We start from the raw sequence: 18,083 nt of genomic DNA on the forward strand, positions 1-18,083 counted from the left end.
GCCAAGAAATAATAGACACATTTTTAGAAACATATGACCTTCTAAGACTCAGCCAGGACAGACTAGACCACTTGAACAGACCACCCCGACACAGAATTGAGTCAGTAATCAAATCTCCATAAGGACACAAGCTGAGGGCCGTATGCCTTTGTGACAGAATTGTCACTTCCCTGCAAGGATTACAGGGAGGTGTTGTCATGGCCATGGGAATGGGCTTCATTTTCCCTGCCCCCTCTTCCATGCCACCAAATCTCAGAGCCCTTAGATTACATCTCCCTACTGGTGGTGAACTCCCTGCAGGGGGCAGCTGGTGAAAAGGAAGGAGCAGGGCAGATACATGTGGGTGTGGTAAGGAGAGGAGGACAGACCTGAGAGGGGCTGTTCATGTCCTGGGTTTGGTGCTTTGGGCAACTTGTCCAGTGGACGGGACCCCGGCAGCTGCGTCCTGACCCTGTGCTCGATTGCCCACTTTGGATAATACATTGTAATTTGGGTCTCATGTCCCACCTCCTGAGCTCTAATCAACCCATAGTTTTTGTTTTTGTTTTTTTTTTTCCGCTGCCAGGAGGTGCTTTGGACTCCTTTTCTGGCTAAGCTGTGCACCTGACCTTTTGCCAAGATATTGTCCACAAAGAATTGGGTAATTTCGTAGTTTGATTAGGAGTCTCTCTCCTCTTCTTCTGAACATCATCTTTTTTTTTAAAAAAAAAGCACTATCTGATCATTTTTGCTTTCAAGTAGATACAAATTTGAAGAAGTTACAACTCAACTTATGATTTAACTCTGAAGAAGCTGAGCATCCTGATGTGTGGGCTAGCAGCATGGACCCCAGAGCAGATTCCAGAGTGTCCATGACTGAGGTTTCTCTCCTGGTGTGCGCTGACCCTGCCAAGACAGGTGCCCTCACCCCTGCTCAGAGCACGTCCCCGCCCCACAGGTTCTCTGTGTGCAGGGCTGTCCCCGGACCAGTGATACCCAGAGAGAGGTCCCCAGGGATCCTGAGGTGAGCACCACATGAGAGCAGGTGAATGTGAGACCAACATGCAGCCAAATTCAACCTGAGCCTGCTAACACCCCCTCTACCTTGCCCCCTTAGCAGGAGGTAAAATGAAGAGTTTGGGGGTTAGTAAGAAGAGTAAGATAAACTGAAGAATAAGTCTGGCTAAAGGAAATAATACAAGCAGATACTTGAACTTCCTTCCCACCCTCCCCACCCTCCAACGCACTCTGCCACCCTAAGGAATGAGATCCCCATTTCCACATCCAGGGATACCAGCCCCTCTCATCTGCAGGTCTTCTCCTCACACAGATGCCCCCAGGGTTAGGGAATTGGGTTACTAAATAAGAAAATCACAGTCAAAACATTCACAAATGCTAAAGGAAAAGACAGAACTGGCCCAGCTGTTGAATGGCCTGTCTCTCTCCAGGGGCAACTGTAAACAGGGTCAAGGGAAATGAAGAAGTGGGGACAGTAGAGTCCAGTCTTTTCAGTGCCTGTAGAGAAGGGCTGCCAAGAAGGGAGCAGTGTGACCACAGGCCCACAGGCTGGGTCAGAGGGAAGAGGCACCAGGGAGCTCAGGGAGCAGGCAGACCCCATAGCCCAGGGAAGGAGGGAGACACAGGAATTCCCTTCTGGGGACTCCAGCAGCAAGAAGAGCAATGGCTGGGCAGCTGAGGCCCTGGCTGTGCTGAGACGAGCAGCAGGGCAGGGGCAGGGCAGGGCCCATCTGAGGCTCCTGAGTCAGAGGCTGGGGTGACATCAGACCAGGGATGGGCAGTGGGTGATACATTCTCCCCCCACTCTGGTGTGCACCCGAAAGGTGACGAATATTCAAGCACCTCCCTCCACGGATGTGTATCTGGGGCACTGCAGGCAGGGGCTGCCAGTTAGAGCAGGTGCACAAAACTGGAATCCACTTCCCCTCAATCTGATGGTCTCACAGTCCCTTCTAACTACTACATTTGATGTTTGACTTTTCAAGAAAATGTACCTTCTATTGGACTTAGTAACTGCTCACTCAAAGAAAAACAAGGTAGAAATTTCAGATCATAACTTCACAGATCCCTCCTCCCTGCCCTGAAGCGGAGAGTCCCCTGAGGTCCTGCTGTTCTTCCTGGTACAAGGATTATTGTACTTGAACCTCACCCTATATCAGGTCACCCAGCAGGACAGTGTCCCAGATTGTATCTCATTTAAAATTTTATCATTTTTTGAATGAGATGACATTGGGTTCCAATACCACGTATGTTTCTCTGCATAGGGCCACACCTCTCTGGATGTGTTACCAACCACACCCCCAACTGGGTGCTAAAACAGCCCATACTTAAAATTTCATCCTGGCTTCAAAAAAGCTATAGAAAAGGATTCTCTCAGGTCACTGAAAAGGAGAGTCAGAAGAGCAGGCACCTGATTTCTCCCCATGCTGCTCCCCAGAGCTCCCCGATTCCTGGCTCTCAGCCCTGCAGGGAGGCATCACACAGACAGGCCCTGACTGGGGCAGCTTCTGGATGCAGGTGTGTTTTATTGAAAAAAGCAGTGAGGAGGTTAACATGGGGCCCCACACAAGCCTGTGCCACCCCCCCAAAGCCACGTGGTACAAGCCTCGGGCAGGGATGCTGGTGTGGGATGGCCAGAGCCCAACTTGGGTTATTCCCTTCAGGGCTAAGAGGGAAGAGCCGGGGAGATGTGGGCCACAAGGGTGAGTGGGGTTGGGGGTGCATCCAGGTTCAGTCGAGACCTACACGGAATCATCATAGTGGACAGGCTTAGGCGGGTTCCCGGAACAGGCAATGATGATGAATTTCATGCTGTTGATGGTCTGGTAGTTAGGTTTGGGGTTTCTGCATGTCAAATTGCACTCTGTGATGTTCATTCGGTACCTGCTTTTGTGGCAGCTGTTCCGCCTATACTTGCAGGGGATGTCTGGCTCAAGGCAGATGGCCTGGACAGCTGCCAGGGGCTCATGCACAAATGTGTTGATCACCTTCCCTAAAATATTCCGGCGTCTCATCATCTGGTTACAGTATGTGCAGCCAAAGGGGCCCTTTCCAAAATCCACATGCTGCCACTGGAACCTCTGGGCCGGTGTCTCCCTTGGCCAGGAAGGCCGGGCCCCCACCAGCACCAGCAGCACCAGGACCAGCAGTGAGAACAGGACGAGGGACTTCAGAGCCATGGTGGCCGCGCTCCCCTGGAGGCCCCACCTGGGAGAGGAGAGAGGAGGGAAAGCAGCCCCTTAGGAGAAGGACCCCGCTCCCACCTCTGGTCTCAGGTTACAGGTGCCCCTTAGAATAGCAAGAAAATCACCCTGTTCCTGTGAGATCTGCCAAGTTATCAGACACTATTGTTCTAAAAAGAATTTCCTCCTGCTTGCTAGAGAAACTCCATGTCCCCTCTATGGGTGAGCACCAAAGTGACCAAACCCTGGCAGTCCTGTCTGTGACTACTGAGCTGTTTTGATGTCAAATACATGTGTACTCCGTGCTCAAGTGCCTCATTACAGGATCCTTTTGCATAAACCATGAGCTGCCCTGACACTCAGGATCAGGCTGACAGACCCTGCTGTCCTCCAGCTCCAGGAGACTCAGCCCTGTGCCTAAAAGCAGAAATTGTTGTGTTCTTCAGAGAGATGCTTTCTCTCCCAACTAAGGGCTGCTCTTTCCCCAGCCCACGGGGTCTCTGCAGCTGGCAAGCTCTACCTGGCCCCCAGCCTGCCTGGCCCAAGCTGTGTCAATGCTGGCCTCTCCATCCTACTCCTGCCTCTCCAGCCTCTAGCAGAAGCAGGTCCAGAGACCACCTGGTGGGCACTCACCTGGGCTTCTAGCTTGGTCTCTGGAGAGTGCAGGCCAGTTTCTGTAATTCTGCGGTCTCTGGGGTTTCAGATTTTAAGAGTCTACAGGGGGCGTGGCTTCCAAGAGGAGAAGAGTGGGAGGAGCATCAGAGGTTGAGTCACCGGAGGAGCACAATGTGACAGGGGGGATTTGTCCAGGCTGCCCTCTGCTGGGAGAGGCCTCTCTCCCACGTGGATCATCTGTTTGCAGGTTCACCCAGCTAGAAAACTTTCCCATTCTGGAGAAAAGGGAGGAGAGCCTGAACCAGGAAGAGAAGGAAGCATCTGTTTTTGCAATGGGCCTCCCCAGTTCTGGCCACTTCCTGCCCACTCTTCACCCCCAATACAGAAGGTTGAAAATTTTTATTGGCAGGTTTACTATAGTGACAATTTGTCCTGGGATTAGAGCAAAGTAGAGGAAATAAAATAAACTCTAAATCACTTTTGGAGAAAAAATAGAGAACATCTGATTTCTTCCATCCTAGAAAGAGAATTATTTAATTTTAGTTTGATGTTTTCTGCTGAGTGACAATTTAAATAACTGGGACATAAATATAACAAAAATATTCACTGTTCTCTGGATTTAGACAGTCTTCATCCAAATTCTGATGTGGCACCTTAAGAGCAGGGCAAATTATATAATTGAACGTCCCTCTTCCTCAGTTGCTTCATCTTTAAGAATTGAATGCTCATATGAACCTCTTAGATTTGTTACTAGGAGAAAATAAAGCAGACACAGAAGCTTAGAACAGTGCCTAAAGCATCAATATATGTAACTATGTGAAAGTTGATTTGTGGGTGGTGGAAAAATTCCCTAAGAAATGCGTTAAACAACAGTAGGCTGAGCCTTCTGAGATAGTGTCACACAGGGCACAGTCTAGGGACATCACACTTGCTTTGTTCAAAACCTGAGCTGTAATTAGCAGGTACTTTTGAAGATCTGGGAAGAGAAGAGAGACCTGCTGGGAAGAACAGAATGTTTAAATGGATTTTTTCATTATTTTGAGATGATATTCAAGAAATCTGTAAAGTCAACATTATTCTTATGTGCATGGATTTGGATATGGACGTGGGGCCAGGGAAGACCTGGTGGGATGAATTGTACCTTCATGCTCCTTTTCCCCCCCACACCCCAACATCTACTCAGGTTTTGTCTGTTCTTACTCTTCAGTAGTATCCACATATCTTTTTTGTTTGTTTGTTTTTTTACAGATAGCTCCAAGTGTTTTACTTCAGGAAGGTGAACCATTGTGCAATGTTGTGGGCCTACTGCACTAAAGGGAGCTGGAGTTTTTGGAGAATACCTGTTTGCTCTACACATGGAGCTCCAGAATGTTACAAATTCTGCAAACAGAACTTCTTCCCAGAATTGACTCCTTTTTTCTGAGGACCGTTGGCTTGTGCGCATGATCCCTACTAACCAGGAAACTTGTTCCAGCGGTAACTTATTAATCTGTAAAAGCAAAAACGCAATTGCATGCTATTTTCTTGTTGTTTTGTTCATATCTTTCATAAAAACTTGGGCTGGGAGAGTGAGAGGCAGAGCTGCTTTCAAGGGCACTCTCCCCAGCCTCCCCCTGCTGCAAACTCATTTAGACTCTGAGTCTTCATTAATGGCAGAGAAATTCATCCGCTGTCCTGTCCACAGCAGTGCAGTTTTCAGTACTGTCTTCTGTCTGTTTTGGATAGAAGCAACTTCCGCTGCAACATAAACAAAAAGAGGTGTTGGTTAACCAAACTTTCTAGAAGTAGATACAAATCAAATGTTTTGTTAACACCTTCACCACAGGACTCCTTCCAGAGTTGACTGGGGGTCCTTTTTACCTTCTTCCATTAGTCCTATTTCTAATAGCATTTCTGCACTTTTCCACAACCTCCAAGCAAAGAGGAAGGAATAGCGTCATGCCATTCTGCAGAATTTATCTGGATCTTCAGAGGAAGTGCTGGTAAAACGAAGGGCTTTCCATCAGTGCCATTTCCTTTGGCCCTCTTGTGATATTCAGTGCATCCTTGTTTGTCTCTCTCAGGAAATAACTCAGTATCTGTTTCATCAAATATAGGGTCTTGTTTAAAAATTCTGGAGGATGGAAAGTCCAAATGGGTGTTACCTGCAGCTGGGTCTAGCAAGGGCGCATTTCCTAGTCATAGACAGCCTCTCCTCATGGGGTCCTCACATGGCAGAGGGCTGGTTTCTTTTCTTTTTCTGGTGTTGGCAGAACACCTTCCTACCCACTTCGGTATCTATTCAGGGATTATTTAACTAACAAAGGACAAATTAATGGAAAATAGACCAAGTTTTCATATACATATGGAGAGAACACCAAAAAATGGCTCCCTGAAAGGGTAAAGATAAGGATGTATACACCAGCTTAACAGAGAATGGAAGTGCAAGAATAGGAACTCTATAAGATGCAAATGTGTGTTTTTGTTTATCTGGTAAGTTAAATGAGCTCTTAGAGGAAGAAATGGGAGGAAAGATAGTTGTGAGGTTGATTCACAGGGATGAGTGATATGACTTCTTCTTGACCATAAAACTTCCCCCAAGAAGAGATTTACAGCAGCTTTGCCCTCAAAGACATTTCTTTTATTCAGGTAAGGGGAAGCTATAAAAAAAATTCTTCTTTGCTGAATCCTAAATGACTTCAATTTAAAATAATCTTTGTATTAAATTAGGGACCCAACTAAGTAAGTCCTTACAGAGGTCAGTTTCTAATTTGTCCATTATTCACTAAAGAGTGGGTACACAGAGATAACTAAGGCTCAGGGCCTACCCTTATTGTCCTGGAGACACAGGTTGTCAGTCAGGCCAGTGCCAACCAGGTGCTGGGTATGGCTGCAGGAAAGAAATCATTCTTTTGGCAACTTTGTAGTGAGAGATGAATACCAAGCATTGGTCCAGCAAGATAGCAGACTAACGGTTCAGGTACAAACAGGCCTGTGTGACTCAGAGAAGGATCAACATCGTCCTTCCCAGGACATCCCTCACTGTAAGGGGGCATTGTGCCTGTATGTAGCCAATCTTTGGTATTTTAATCCACCTACACGGGAGCCATCAAACCTCATGCATATTAGCTTGGCCCTTGAGCCCATTGCAGAGATGCATCCTCCCTTGTTTCAGGGTAATAAGAGTCTCTGTGGAACTTACTGATGCTTCTGCTGAACTAAGTCTAGGCTCCCAGCTGGAGTTCATGCTACATCCTGTCTAAGACACTACTCCTAACCACACACAGACAAGTCAGCACTGGCTAGCCCCTTAGGGTGTTCTGCCTCTCTCCTCACATACTACTCACCTGCCCCTCTCCTTGTCCTCCTGGAGGGAAGGGAGCCTCATGATCACCATATCTCAGGCAGAGAATTTTTCCTCACTCAGAATTATTAGACTCCTATTTGTCCCGACCCGCGGGATTCGGAGGCACGAGAAGAGAAGGGCTAAGTATTGAAATGAGGGGCTTGAGACGACTTGCCGCTAGCGGTTGCTTCTTTATTTTTTCTTTACCTTCTCTTACTTTTACATGTTTTTCTTTTCCCTGTCTTTCTACCTTCCCTGGCCTTCTCCCTGCTCCTCTTGCAGTCACCTCTCTCAGTATCCTCTCTCGAAGTCTCTCTCTCGAAGTCTCTACGCAGTATCCTTTCCGCAGTCTCCTCGAAGTCTCCTCGCCTCATCCTCTACGCAGTCTCCCCTACATATCCTCTACGCAGTCTCTTCTCCTTATCCTCTACGCAGTCTCTCCCACTCTCTCCCGTGGTTCCCTTCTTATACCCGCGTAGCTCCTCCCATCGTACCTCCCAGTCCCACGTGATTTACAGGAAAACGCAGTGGTTTCTCAGAAGGCAAAACGGTAAATCGAAACCTAACTTATCGCACGCATGCGCAACACGGCGCATGCTCCAGGCGGCTCCGGACACTATTGAGAAACCTGACCTAATATTATTTGTAGATAGTAAAATCATATGACCAAGGGGTACCCCAAACTGCTAGTGGGTGTGCGTTCTAAGGCTTCCGACCATCTGCGTGGACAAAAGCAAACAAAACATCTTAGTGTGAAATATCTTTAATAAATTTGCTGTGCATAGAGACAAATAATAAAACTAATAAAGACTAATAAAACTCCAAGTATTACGCATCCCTTAATGGATATTGCCAGCCAAACAGTGCTTGGCCCAAAGGAGCACAGTTGAGGCCCAAAAGCTTGTCAAAAATCATCATGGTGGCTGGATAATGGGTATTATCTGAATTTCTTCATGAAATCCCCATCATAGCGTAAATGGTTGTCAGGCTTTTCTGCCCTCCCACCATTAGGATTGCCCTGCCTGATGGGGCACCTGCAGTTGTTACATTGTAGTAAGCTGTGCTGCTTACTCCTATAGGCCATGGGGGGAGTACTGAGATAACCCAGGGGAGAAGCAGAAGGAGAGAGGCAGGAGAGAGAAGGGGAGAAAGAAAGCCAGAAGAGAGAGAGAGAGAAGCCCAAAGTAAAGACTTGACAGGGGCTTGGGGACTAGGGGGCTGGGGGCCTGCCGGCCTCCTGGCCCCCAGCACCCCTGCCTGCCATTTACCTGCTTGCCACACTACATGTCAAATTCAATAAAAGCCTGAAAAAGCCCCCTGGGCTCCAGGACTCCTCCTTTACCCGATCTGGTCTGCTGGGATCATAGATAACCTACTCTGTGCCCATCCTACCCCTACAGTTACCTGTCAGAAACACAATCCTAGAAAAACTGTAAAGAAAGAAATAGCCAAGAAACAAAATCTCCAGGCACTTTTACATCTTTAAACTTTTATCCAGCTTCTATCCTCCAAGGGATTAGAATATGTTTTACTTTGAACTTCACACATGTATTCCCACCTGCTGTTCCTTATGGACACACAGGCAATTCTGTCCAGGAAAACAGAGGTCACCCCTATGAATTGATCCCCGGAAGGCCTGTGCATTTAGGAATCGCACCTCTAATACTAGACCTGCCCTACTGCCTACAGACATGACAAAACATTGCAAGAGACTCATGTAGAAACCCAATTCTATCACCAACAGGTGAAGGCCACCTGAGAACAACATCTTTCTGAACAACTGTATCATCCTCTTCAGCCAAGAGATCTTAGCTATTGGAAAAGACAGAAGAGACAAACTGTTCGTGAGCCTGGTTGGAAGCACCTTATCAGGGAGGACTAACGACAATGTCGCAGCAGCGAAACTCCAGGGAGTTAATCATTGGATTAAAGAATGCCACAGTCCAGCATTACCTCTCAAGTCCCTGCTACGGGTGCCACTTGCCAGGGACCAGCCTCCAGCAAAATGTCGTGTCAGGGGTTCCTGAAAGGATGAGACGGCCTAGGCGACATGTTAGGAGCTAAAGGGAAGGGGATTAGGTAGTGAGGAGACACTGACACTGGATGAGGTGCAAGTATCTTCTGCCGAGAGACTCAGCAGGTCTTTATTTATTCATTTTTAGTAATCAGAAAAATTACATCATCATGTGCAAAGCAGAAACAATTAGTGTGTTATATTCCCGTGGACTGCTGGCTCCTTTGGGTCTCAGCTAGACGGTAGCCTTCAAGGTTAATGGATAAAAAAACCAAACCTAACAGTAAAACTTATTATTTCAGCTAGACAATTACCTAAGACAGTTGATAGCCACCAGTGCTTCCCTTCAGCTAAAGCCTAAGCATCAAAAGACAATTCAATTCATATGGCCTTCAGCCGGAGACCAGCTGCTACTTAGCTATCAGAACTTTTTCTACCTAGAAACTTCTCAACACAGTTAACTTCATTTAAAAACTTTCCTAAGAAACTTCTAAATAAAAAGGAACTTCTAAAAAAAGCAAAAGAAGGACTTACTATAATAGTTGTGCTGGTTTGCTTGTCAGATATGTACAATAAATCGTCTCCTATTGTCAAGCGGGCCAAATTGTTTAATAACTAATTTCTAAACAGATAATTTTCCGTGCCATCCACCCAGAGTCTGCTGACACGTACAATCCACTGCCCAATATACTCTCTAATACATTTTTCTCTCTCTATGACCAAGAACAAAAAGCAAAGGGATGCCAGATCTTTAGCCCCACGGGGTGAGGCCCTTTCTCTTAGCTGCTTGTCAGTATCCTATCTGGCTGGGGCAACAAGACCCCCTGCAGCAAAAGAAGTCTCCTGCCCAGCATTTTACTTCATATGACAAACAACTACAAAAGGGCTAAGGCTTTCAAGGTACACCACGATCCCGTTTCATTATCCCCACGTCGAAAGACTTCCCATATCTTGTTCTGTCTGTTCCTGCCATACGCTGAACAGCTCAAACCAGGAAAGAAAGGAGTTCCATCACCTGAGCCCTGGTTTGAGGACCCCAGACACAGGTTTCACTGTGCTCTGTTCTAGGAGCTGAGGGAAGATGAGAGGGTCTGGTGCTGTCCAAGTCTGTTCTCCAGACACAGAGATGGCTCCCAGTTCCTGCCTCCACTCGGCCTCCAGACCCTCTCATCTTCCCTCAGCTCCAAGGACAGAGCACATTCTCCAGATGTCCTTCACCAAATTATGAACTCTGAGTCCTTTTTTTTGATAATTAGTGGTCAGTTCTCATCCACACAGTAGTTTTTAAAGTGAGACAGGTACGTAGGTAACCAACCTATAGAGCTTGCTTGGTGACTCTACCTCTGTGTAGTATCAACCACACAGGGACACATTCCTTATTCTTTGGTCCCAAACAGCTTTGTTGAGATTGGCGTGGGGGTGCACATGTGGACCACCGATCTCGTTCATAGGTAATTGCCTTATCTCTCTGAGTGCTGAGGGACATGCTTGATACTCCATGTGTCTGGAGATGGTGTGTTGTCCGCTCAACACCTCTTTGATGGCAGAACGGTCCTTCTCACCACCTTTCCTTGCAAGAACCACTCTGAATGGCCCAACTGGGAAAGGAAGGCCCAGGACTTCTAAAGGGAGGTCAGACATTGTCCAGTGCATCTGAGCGAGCATAAAGATGGCGTGTCTGTGGTTCCTGAGTGATGAAGACCTGATCACCTTCACTCTGGGTTTTCCAGAGGTGTGTTGGTTGCCCAGACTGGGGGATCCCGACCTGTCCTTCAGCTCTTCAACATTTCTTCTCTAAAGCAAGCAACAGCGTCCTCACCCTTTACCCAGGGAATAGTCCACTGCACCAGCACTTCTGAGAACTTATCACATGCGATAGTTATTGTGAAAGCAATAGCTGTTAGAAGAGGAGACAGCAGATCTGAGAATTGTTAGGGGGAAAGGATGTCCTGAGCTAATCCCATACAGGCTTTTTGGACTCCACCCCCCACTCCAGACAAAGCCATCAAGACATTGGGAAAGACAAATCCTATCATCAACAAAGGGAAGGTTGCTGGGACCTGAGGGTGGAGTTAAGCAGCCAGGTTTGGTATAAAAACCAGACACAGGGGCCTTGGGGTCTCTCTCACTTGCTCGCCTCCTGGCTTCACAGCTCGTGGCTCGCAGCCAGCTCTCAGAGTGCCATTTGGGATTCCAGTTCAGCCGATCGGGTAGGACACATTTAAGTCTTTATCTCCCACTTTTCTCCCTGCGTTGTACATTTCCTCATTTGCCCTACCCTTGTAAATAAACCTTTTATTAATCTTTTGTGTGTAAAGTATTAATAAGTCCTTTAAGTCCTGCAGTAGAGTATTAATAAGTCCTTTTAAGCGCATGGGTTAGAACCCACAGTCAGGCAACCCATTTTGTATCGGGGCTGCCTTCTAACAGTTTGGCACCCAACGTGGTTTCCAAGTTACACCCACAGTTGACCAGCCCAAAGTAACTTTCCTTGCATTGGTCACCATAATGAGGGATGTGGGAACCCGGGGTCTGCATTCTCTGCCATAGCCACTGACCTTCTTTTCTTCCTGAGAAGAGCTAACCAGTTAACACAAGGGTTTATTTAAGATCCAAGAGCTGAGCATCCCCACCCCCCAACAGAAGCAGCCCTCAGTTGTAACACAAACCAGACCTTGATAAGAGCCCAGGAGTGGTGAAGATGACACAACAATGAAGGACAAGTCTCCTGAGCTCTGTCTTATTGGCCAAGGGCACCAAGACCAGCTGGCTCTCTGGTATCAAGGAGAGGTTATTAGTCATCATTTCGTGGAAAGAGCTAGAGTGGGAGGAATTCAAGGCAGTCTTCACAGGAAAAGATATGTTGGGAGGGACTTTTCATGATAAATGTTTTTTCATTAAGAAGTAGGAGTGGACAATTCAAGGAGAAACATTTCCAGAAAGAGAAGTAGAGACACGTGACACAGAACTATGTTTCCAAAACAGTAAATTTCCCCATGTCACTGGGAGGCAGGGGCATCGCTTAGGCCAGCATAGAAGTATCTTAAATGCCATGTAAAAGAAGTCAATATGTAAAAGATGGACAGTTACCCTGAATTCAGGAATGAAAGTGACAAGCAATGGAAGGAACTTCTTCCAGGGCTCCCACTGCAGGAGGAGGCCGAGGGCCAGGGCCAGTCCTACCTTGGCAAGGCCTTGTTAGCAGAAGCAGAAACCAGCTTCAGGTCCCTGTTTCCAGGGACAGCAGCAATCTGTGGGGGCAGGAACCCTGGATTGGGGAACCTGCCGTGGGACACACAGTCAAAGGGGATCTCTCTCTTCTCCTGCCTCTGGATTTCCCTTCAGATTCCCCCAGCTCATCTCCTGCCATGGTGGGAGAAGACAGAGATGCCTTGCCTTGACCCCACTCGTGATGGTAAGGAATGGGATTCACATTGAGGTACAATTGGGAGCACTGTCCTCCTGGACCAAGCAGAGAGAGGGCCAAGAATACAGGGCAGGCATGAGCAGGTCAGGGCTCCCAGCTCTGTTGTGTCTGTGGGGGACACTGGAGGAAAGGAAGCCTGTTTTGCAGGAAAAGACCCCAGAAGGACAGTTCCTCCAAGCAGTACCTTCCTCTCTGAAGGGGACTCCCTGAATGAGGGACTAGTTTTAAAAAGTGTTCAAAAACCATAAAGACCACAGAATCATTAACTAGCAGGAGATACACCCTTTGCCAAACCATATTGTTAACAATGACAAATGAGGAGCAGCAAGTTGGGTATAGGGTGCGCTTGTCCTGGGATAAACGGGTGCGGTGCACACAAACAACTCCGCACACACACTAATATAAGCTGCTAGAAATCGCAGACTGTAAAAGGACAAAACAAACTGAGCACTCATCATTTTCAGAAACAAAATTGGGACCAAACAAAGACAAGAGGAGGCATCTTCTCACTGTGTCCCCTTCCTAACACTTGGCTCCCCACCTGGACCATCTGCACGCACAGTCCAGTGGAAACGCCCAGGACGCGTCACACCACCCTGCTCAGCGCCCAGGCGGGTCTCCAGCAGGAATAAGTCACCCTGAAGAGCTGATGCAATGACACCTGAAACCCCCAAAATGAGCAGCCAGATTTGGCCTCAAGGAGAGACTTTGTTCTTGGCACAAAAAGGGGGTGAGCTCTGGGGCGCTGCTCACTCCCCCGGGTCCGACTCCACTTACACTGCGGGCAGCTCCTCAGTGTGCCCATTGCTGTCTGCCAAGAAGGGTGTTTGTTATTATCCCGCAGCAATAAGTTAATGAGACAAAGCTTGGGATCAGAGTCGTGGCAGAAGGGTAAGAATTTTGCACTTTTTCAAAAGACCTGTTTTTGAGATATTTTAAGCACACGTGTCTGTTTTTCAGGACCGGAGGCTTCGGAATTTTTGATAGATTGGAGCGCCGGATCAAATTGACGGAGCAAGCATCAGCCTACGGAGCGGCCAAGTCTTCCCGAAATGGATGTTCGCCCACCCCCAACGCGCGCACGCCCCACCTGCCTAAAGTTGTGCTGACGTGAAGTGAAACTCAGCCGAGTTTTGTGCCGCTCACCACTAGGCTGCCTCTTAATTTGAACCATGAGCTACCATGGTTATAGCAGTTTTCTGGAGACAGAGGGGGTGAGGGGGGGTAGAGGTGTCCATCTGTGCCCAGCTGGGAGGCTTCCCAGTTCTGGAGAACAGGGGATCCGCCTGAACCTGGAGGAGAAGGAAGCCCCTATTTTGGCAATGCCCCCCCCCCCAGTCCCCGCTGCTTCCCGCCCACCCTCCACCCCCACTCCAGGGGCTTGCAAATGAGCACGTGGCAGGTGTATCTACATTACAGCCTGTCCTGTGGGTAGGGGTTATGTAGTGGCACTAAAGATAGAACAAAACCCATTTCCCTTTTCAAGAAAAAAGAGAGACCATATTTCATGGCATCATATTGCTTTCCTCCAGGTAGAGGTGACAAAATTGAGCTAAACAGCGAAACACTGTATATCACAGAGCAGGGCTGCTGCCGGGAAGACCCTCACATATCTGGTGTCACCAGTGTCTCGAGGATGGGGGTTGTGTGAGAGTGAAGAGGAACAGGGTAGAGAGACTGCTTGTTCCCAACTCCATCCTATCAGATGAACTTTCTAACCATTTATTGAAATCCATTTAAGTGAACTTGGGGTGGGACCTGGGAATTTGGAGATGATTTTTAAAGACCCCATGAGACTGTAACGGGCAGCCCAAATTGGGTCAGGGAGACATAATTCCACCCTGGGCCCCAGGCTGTGACCTGTCTGGTGCTGCCTGGAGCAGTGTGGGCTCCACGGGCTTAAGGGGAAGGGGAGGAAGGAGGAAGGGGCAGGACAGCATGAGGAGGAGGAGGAGAGACCAACCATGTCCACTAACATCAGCTGTTTACTTCAGAAAGAAATTGCTGCCTCCAACCTAGTATGCTCTTTTGAGGATCTTGTCCCTGAGATGCCAAATCCAGCAGGAGGAAAGACAACCAGAAGGTTGAGAATGTTCCGCTGGCACCTCAAGAAGGTAATGGAAACAGGACTGGGAGAGGATGAGACCTTCCCCATCTCTCATCAGTGTGCTTCCTGTGCCTTCTTGCTGTTCTCTGGAACATTCTCACTTCCTCTGCTTTCCTGTCTCACCCACATGGTGTGCAGATGATCGTGACACCTGCCATTTCTCTCTGAAACATAACCTGCTGGTGGAGGACACCCACGATGCCAGTGGGTCATGACCAGTCAGTGTTGAATTGCACATATCAGCTTCCAGGAGACTCTTCCTCTTCTGAACCTTGTCGTTTTTATTTTTTTTATTTTTTGAAAAGATTTATTTTATTTATACAAGAACCAGAAGACAGGCCCGATTGGCGGGAGGGTGAGAGGATTCACCAGAGACAGATTGGGGAGCAGAACAGGCAGACTGCTAAAATACACTGCTGAGGGGAGCAGCGGGCATGACAGGAGAGGTCTGCGGCACCATGTGGGACCCTTGCCAGACGGCCGGATTGAACAGGTGCTGCAGAGGCTGCGGACAGTTCACAGCACGGCACTCAACCGCCTGCACCACCAGGGGAGGCCCCCTTTATCATTTTTAGAAAAAGCACTATCTGATCATTTTTGCTTTCAAGTAGATACACGTGTGAAGAAGTTACAACTCAAGATTTAACTCCTGAAAGGGTGAGCAAACCTGATGTGTGGGCTAGCAGCACAGTCCCCAGAGCAGATTCCAGGGTGTCCATGACTGAGGTTTTTCTCCTGATATGCGCTGACCCCGCCAGGACAGGTGTCCTCTGCCCTCTGCCAGGGTCCCCTACTCAGGGCATGTCCCCGCCCCACCCCACCTACTCTCCTGTGTGCAGGCCTCTGCCTGGATCAGTGATACCCAGAGAGAGGTCCCCAGGGATCCTGAGGTGAGCACCCCATGAGAGCAGGTGAATGTGAGACCAACATGCAGCCAAATTCAACCTGAGCCTGATAACACTGCCTCTACCTTGTCCCCTTAGCAGGAGGGAAAATGAAGAGTTTGGGGGTTAGTAAGAAGAGTAAGATAAACTGAAGAGTAAGTCTGGCTAAAGGAAATAATACAAGCAGATTCTTGAACTTTCCTTCACACCCTCCCCACCCACCAACGCACCCTGCCCCCATCCTAACTAAGGAATGAGATCCCCATTTCCACATCCAAGGATCCCAGCCCCTCTCATCTGCAGGTCTTCTCCTCACACAGATACCCCCAGGCCTAGGGATTCACGGGACTAAATAAGAAAAGCACAGTCACAACATTCACAAATGCTAAAGACAAAGACAGAACTGGCCCAGCTGTTGAATGGCCTGTCTCTCTCCAGGGCAACTGTAAAAAGGGTCAAGGGAAATGAAGAAGTGGGGACAGTAGAGTCCAGTCTTCTCATTGCCTGTAGAGAAGGGCTGCCAAGAAGGGAGCAGCGTGACCACAGGCCCATAGGCTGGGTCATGGAGAAGAGGCGCAGGGGAACTCAGGGAGCAGCCAGACCCCACAGTCCAGAGAAGGAGGGATACATGGGAACTCCCTTCTGGGGGACCCAGCAGCAAGAAGAGCAATGGCTGGGCAGCCGTGGCCCTGGCTGTGCCGAGATGAGGAGCAGGGCAGGGGCAGGGCACCGGACTATCGGAGGCTCCAGAGGCTCCTGTGTCAGAGGCAGGGGTGACCTCAGACCAGGGATGAGCAGCGGGTGGCACATTCACCACCCCCCACGCTGGTGTCCTCCCCAGAGGCAACTGTTCAAGCACCCCCCTCCTCAGACGACCATCTGGGGCACTGCAGTCTGGGGCTGCCAGTTAGAGCAGGTGCACAAGCTGGAACCCACTTGCCCACAATCCGATGATCTCACAGTGCCTTCTGCTCCAGCATTTGATGTTTGGCTCTTCAATAAAGAGCTTCCATATTTCTGATTTAGTACTAGCTCACTCAAAGAAAAACAAAGTGGAAATTTAGCATCATAACTTCACAGATGCCTCCTCCCTACCCTGAAGGTGAGCAGGGTCCCCGGACATCCTGCTGTTCTTCCCTCTTCAGGGATTATGGTACTTGAGCCTCACCCTGTGTCAGGTCACTCAGCAGGACAGTGTCCCAGACTGTATCTCATTTAAAATATTTTTCTTTTTTGTTTAAGAGATAACATTGGTTTTCATACCACATATGACTCGAGGTACAGAATCACCCCTTCTTTATATGTATGTTACCAACAACACCCCCACAAGGTCACCCACAATCCTATAGCTCCCTTCTATCTGAAATAGCCCACACTTAAAATTTCATCCTGGCTTCACAGAATCTCTAGCAAAGGAATGTTCTCAGGTCACTGACAACTAGGGTCAGAAGAGCAGGCACTTGATTTCGCCTCATGTTGCTCCCCAGAACTCCCTGATTCCCAGCTCTCAGCTGGGAAGCATCACACAGTCAGGCAGATTCAGGTTGCAAGTGTGTTTTATTGAAAGAGGAGGTTAACATGGGGCCCCACACAAGCTGTGTCTCACTCCCCAAAGCCATGTGGTGCAAGCTTCAGGCAGGGATGCTGGTGGGGGATGGCCAGGGGCCCATCTTGGGTTATTCCCATTTGGGCAAAGAGGGAAAAGCTTGGGAGAGTGGGGGCCATGGGGATGGTTGGAGGTGGGGTGCATTTCTATCAGGCCTTAAGTCTCCACACGATCCAGGTGTATGGGCTCACCCCAGTCACTGCAGGCAATGGTGATGTGTCCTGTTTTCAGAGTGGTGGTGTAATCCAAGGGCCCCGGGCTCTTTGCACAGAATATGAGGCTCATTGGGGACTCGCTCTTGTGGCAGTTCATGTTGCCATTCCGGCAGCGGACACTTGGCAACTGGCAGATAGCCTGGACAGCATCCCGGGACGCGTGCACAATTACGTTAGTGTCTCGGTAGAAAATGTTCCTTGCCTCCATTTGAGTGTCACAGTAGGTGGAGTGAATGTTATTATGGCGTCCACGTTCTTCCAAGTGCAGCCGCCGGAACCTCTCGGGCATAGTCTCCCTCAGCCCGGAAGGCTGGGCCTCTACCAGCACCAGCAGCACCAGGACCAGCAGTGAGAACAGCACGAGGGACTTCAGAGACATGGTGGCCGCGCTCCCCTGGAGGCCGCACCTGGGAAAGGAGAGAGGAGGAAAAGCCACCCCTTAGGAAAAGGACCCCGCTGGGCTCCAGGTCACAGTTACCCCTTAGATCAGCAAGAAATCACCCTTTTCCCTGTGAGATCTGCCAAGTTATCAGACACTGCTGTTCTCAAGAGCATTTTCTCCTGCTTGCTAGAGAAACTCCAACCTCCCCGCTGTGGGTGAGTGCCAAAGTGCCAAACCCTGGGCTCCCTGGTGGGGCAAGGGGTTAAGACACAACCTATGAAGCAATCCGCAGCCTTTGCAGCACGAGTTCCATCCCCAGGCCGGCCAGG

The 18,083-nt window shown here is 48.8% G+C and overlaps 2 protein-coding genes across 2 annotated transcripts; both read right to left on the reverse strand.

The window, feature by feature from the left end:
* Nucleotides 1-2,738: 2,738 nt before the first annotated feature.
* Nucleotides 2,739-3,176, reverse strand: LOC311175330 (ribonuclease pancreatic gamma-type-like; the record flags this gene model as incomplete). The annotated part of the gene is made up of 1 exon (XM_084240223.1): nucleotides 2,739-3,176. One exon carries the CDS (start codon nucleotides 3,174-3,176, stop codon nucleotides 2,739-2,741), a length of 438 nt encoding a protein of 145 aa, XP_084096349.1.
* A 14,137-nt stretch (nucleotides 3,177-17,313) lies between these two features.
* LOC311175331 (brain ribonuclease-like) lies at nucleotides 17,314-17,751 on the reverse strand (the record flags this gene model as incomplete). The annotated part of the gene is made up of 1 exon (XM_084240224.1): nucleotides 17,314-17,751. The coding sequence occupies one exon, from the start codon at nucleotides 17,749-17,751 to the stop codon at nucleotides 17,314-17,316; it is 438 nt and encodes a 145-aa protein (XP_084096350.1).
* Nucleotides 17,752-18,083: the final 332 nt, after the last annotated feature.

The sequence above is a fragment of the Talpa europaea genome (assembly GCF_964194135.1).
Source record: "Talpa europaea genome assembly, chromosome: 8".
Lineage (NCBI taxonomy): Eukaryota > Metazoa > Chordata > Mammalia > Eulipotyphla > Talpidae > Talpa > Talpa europaea.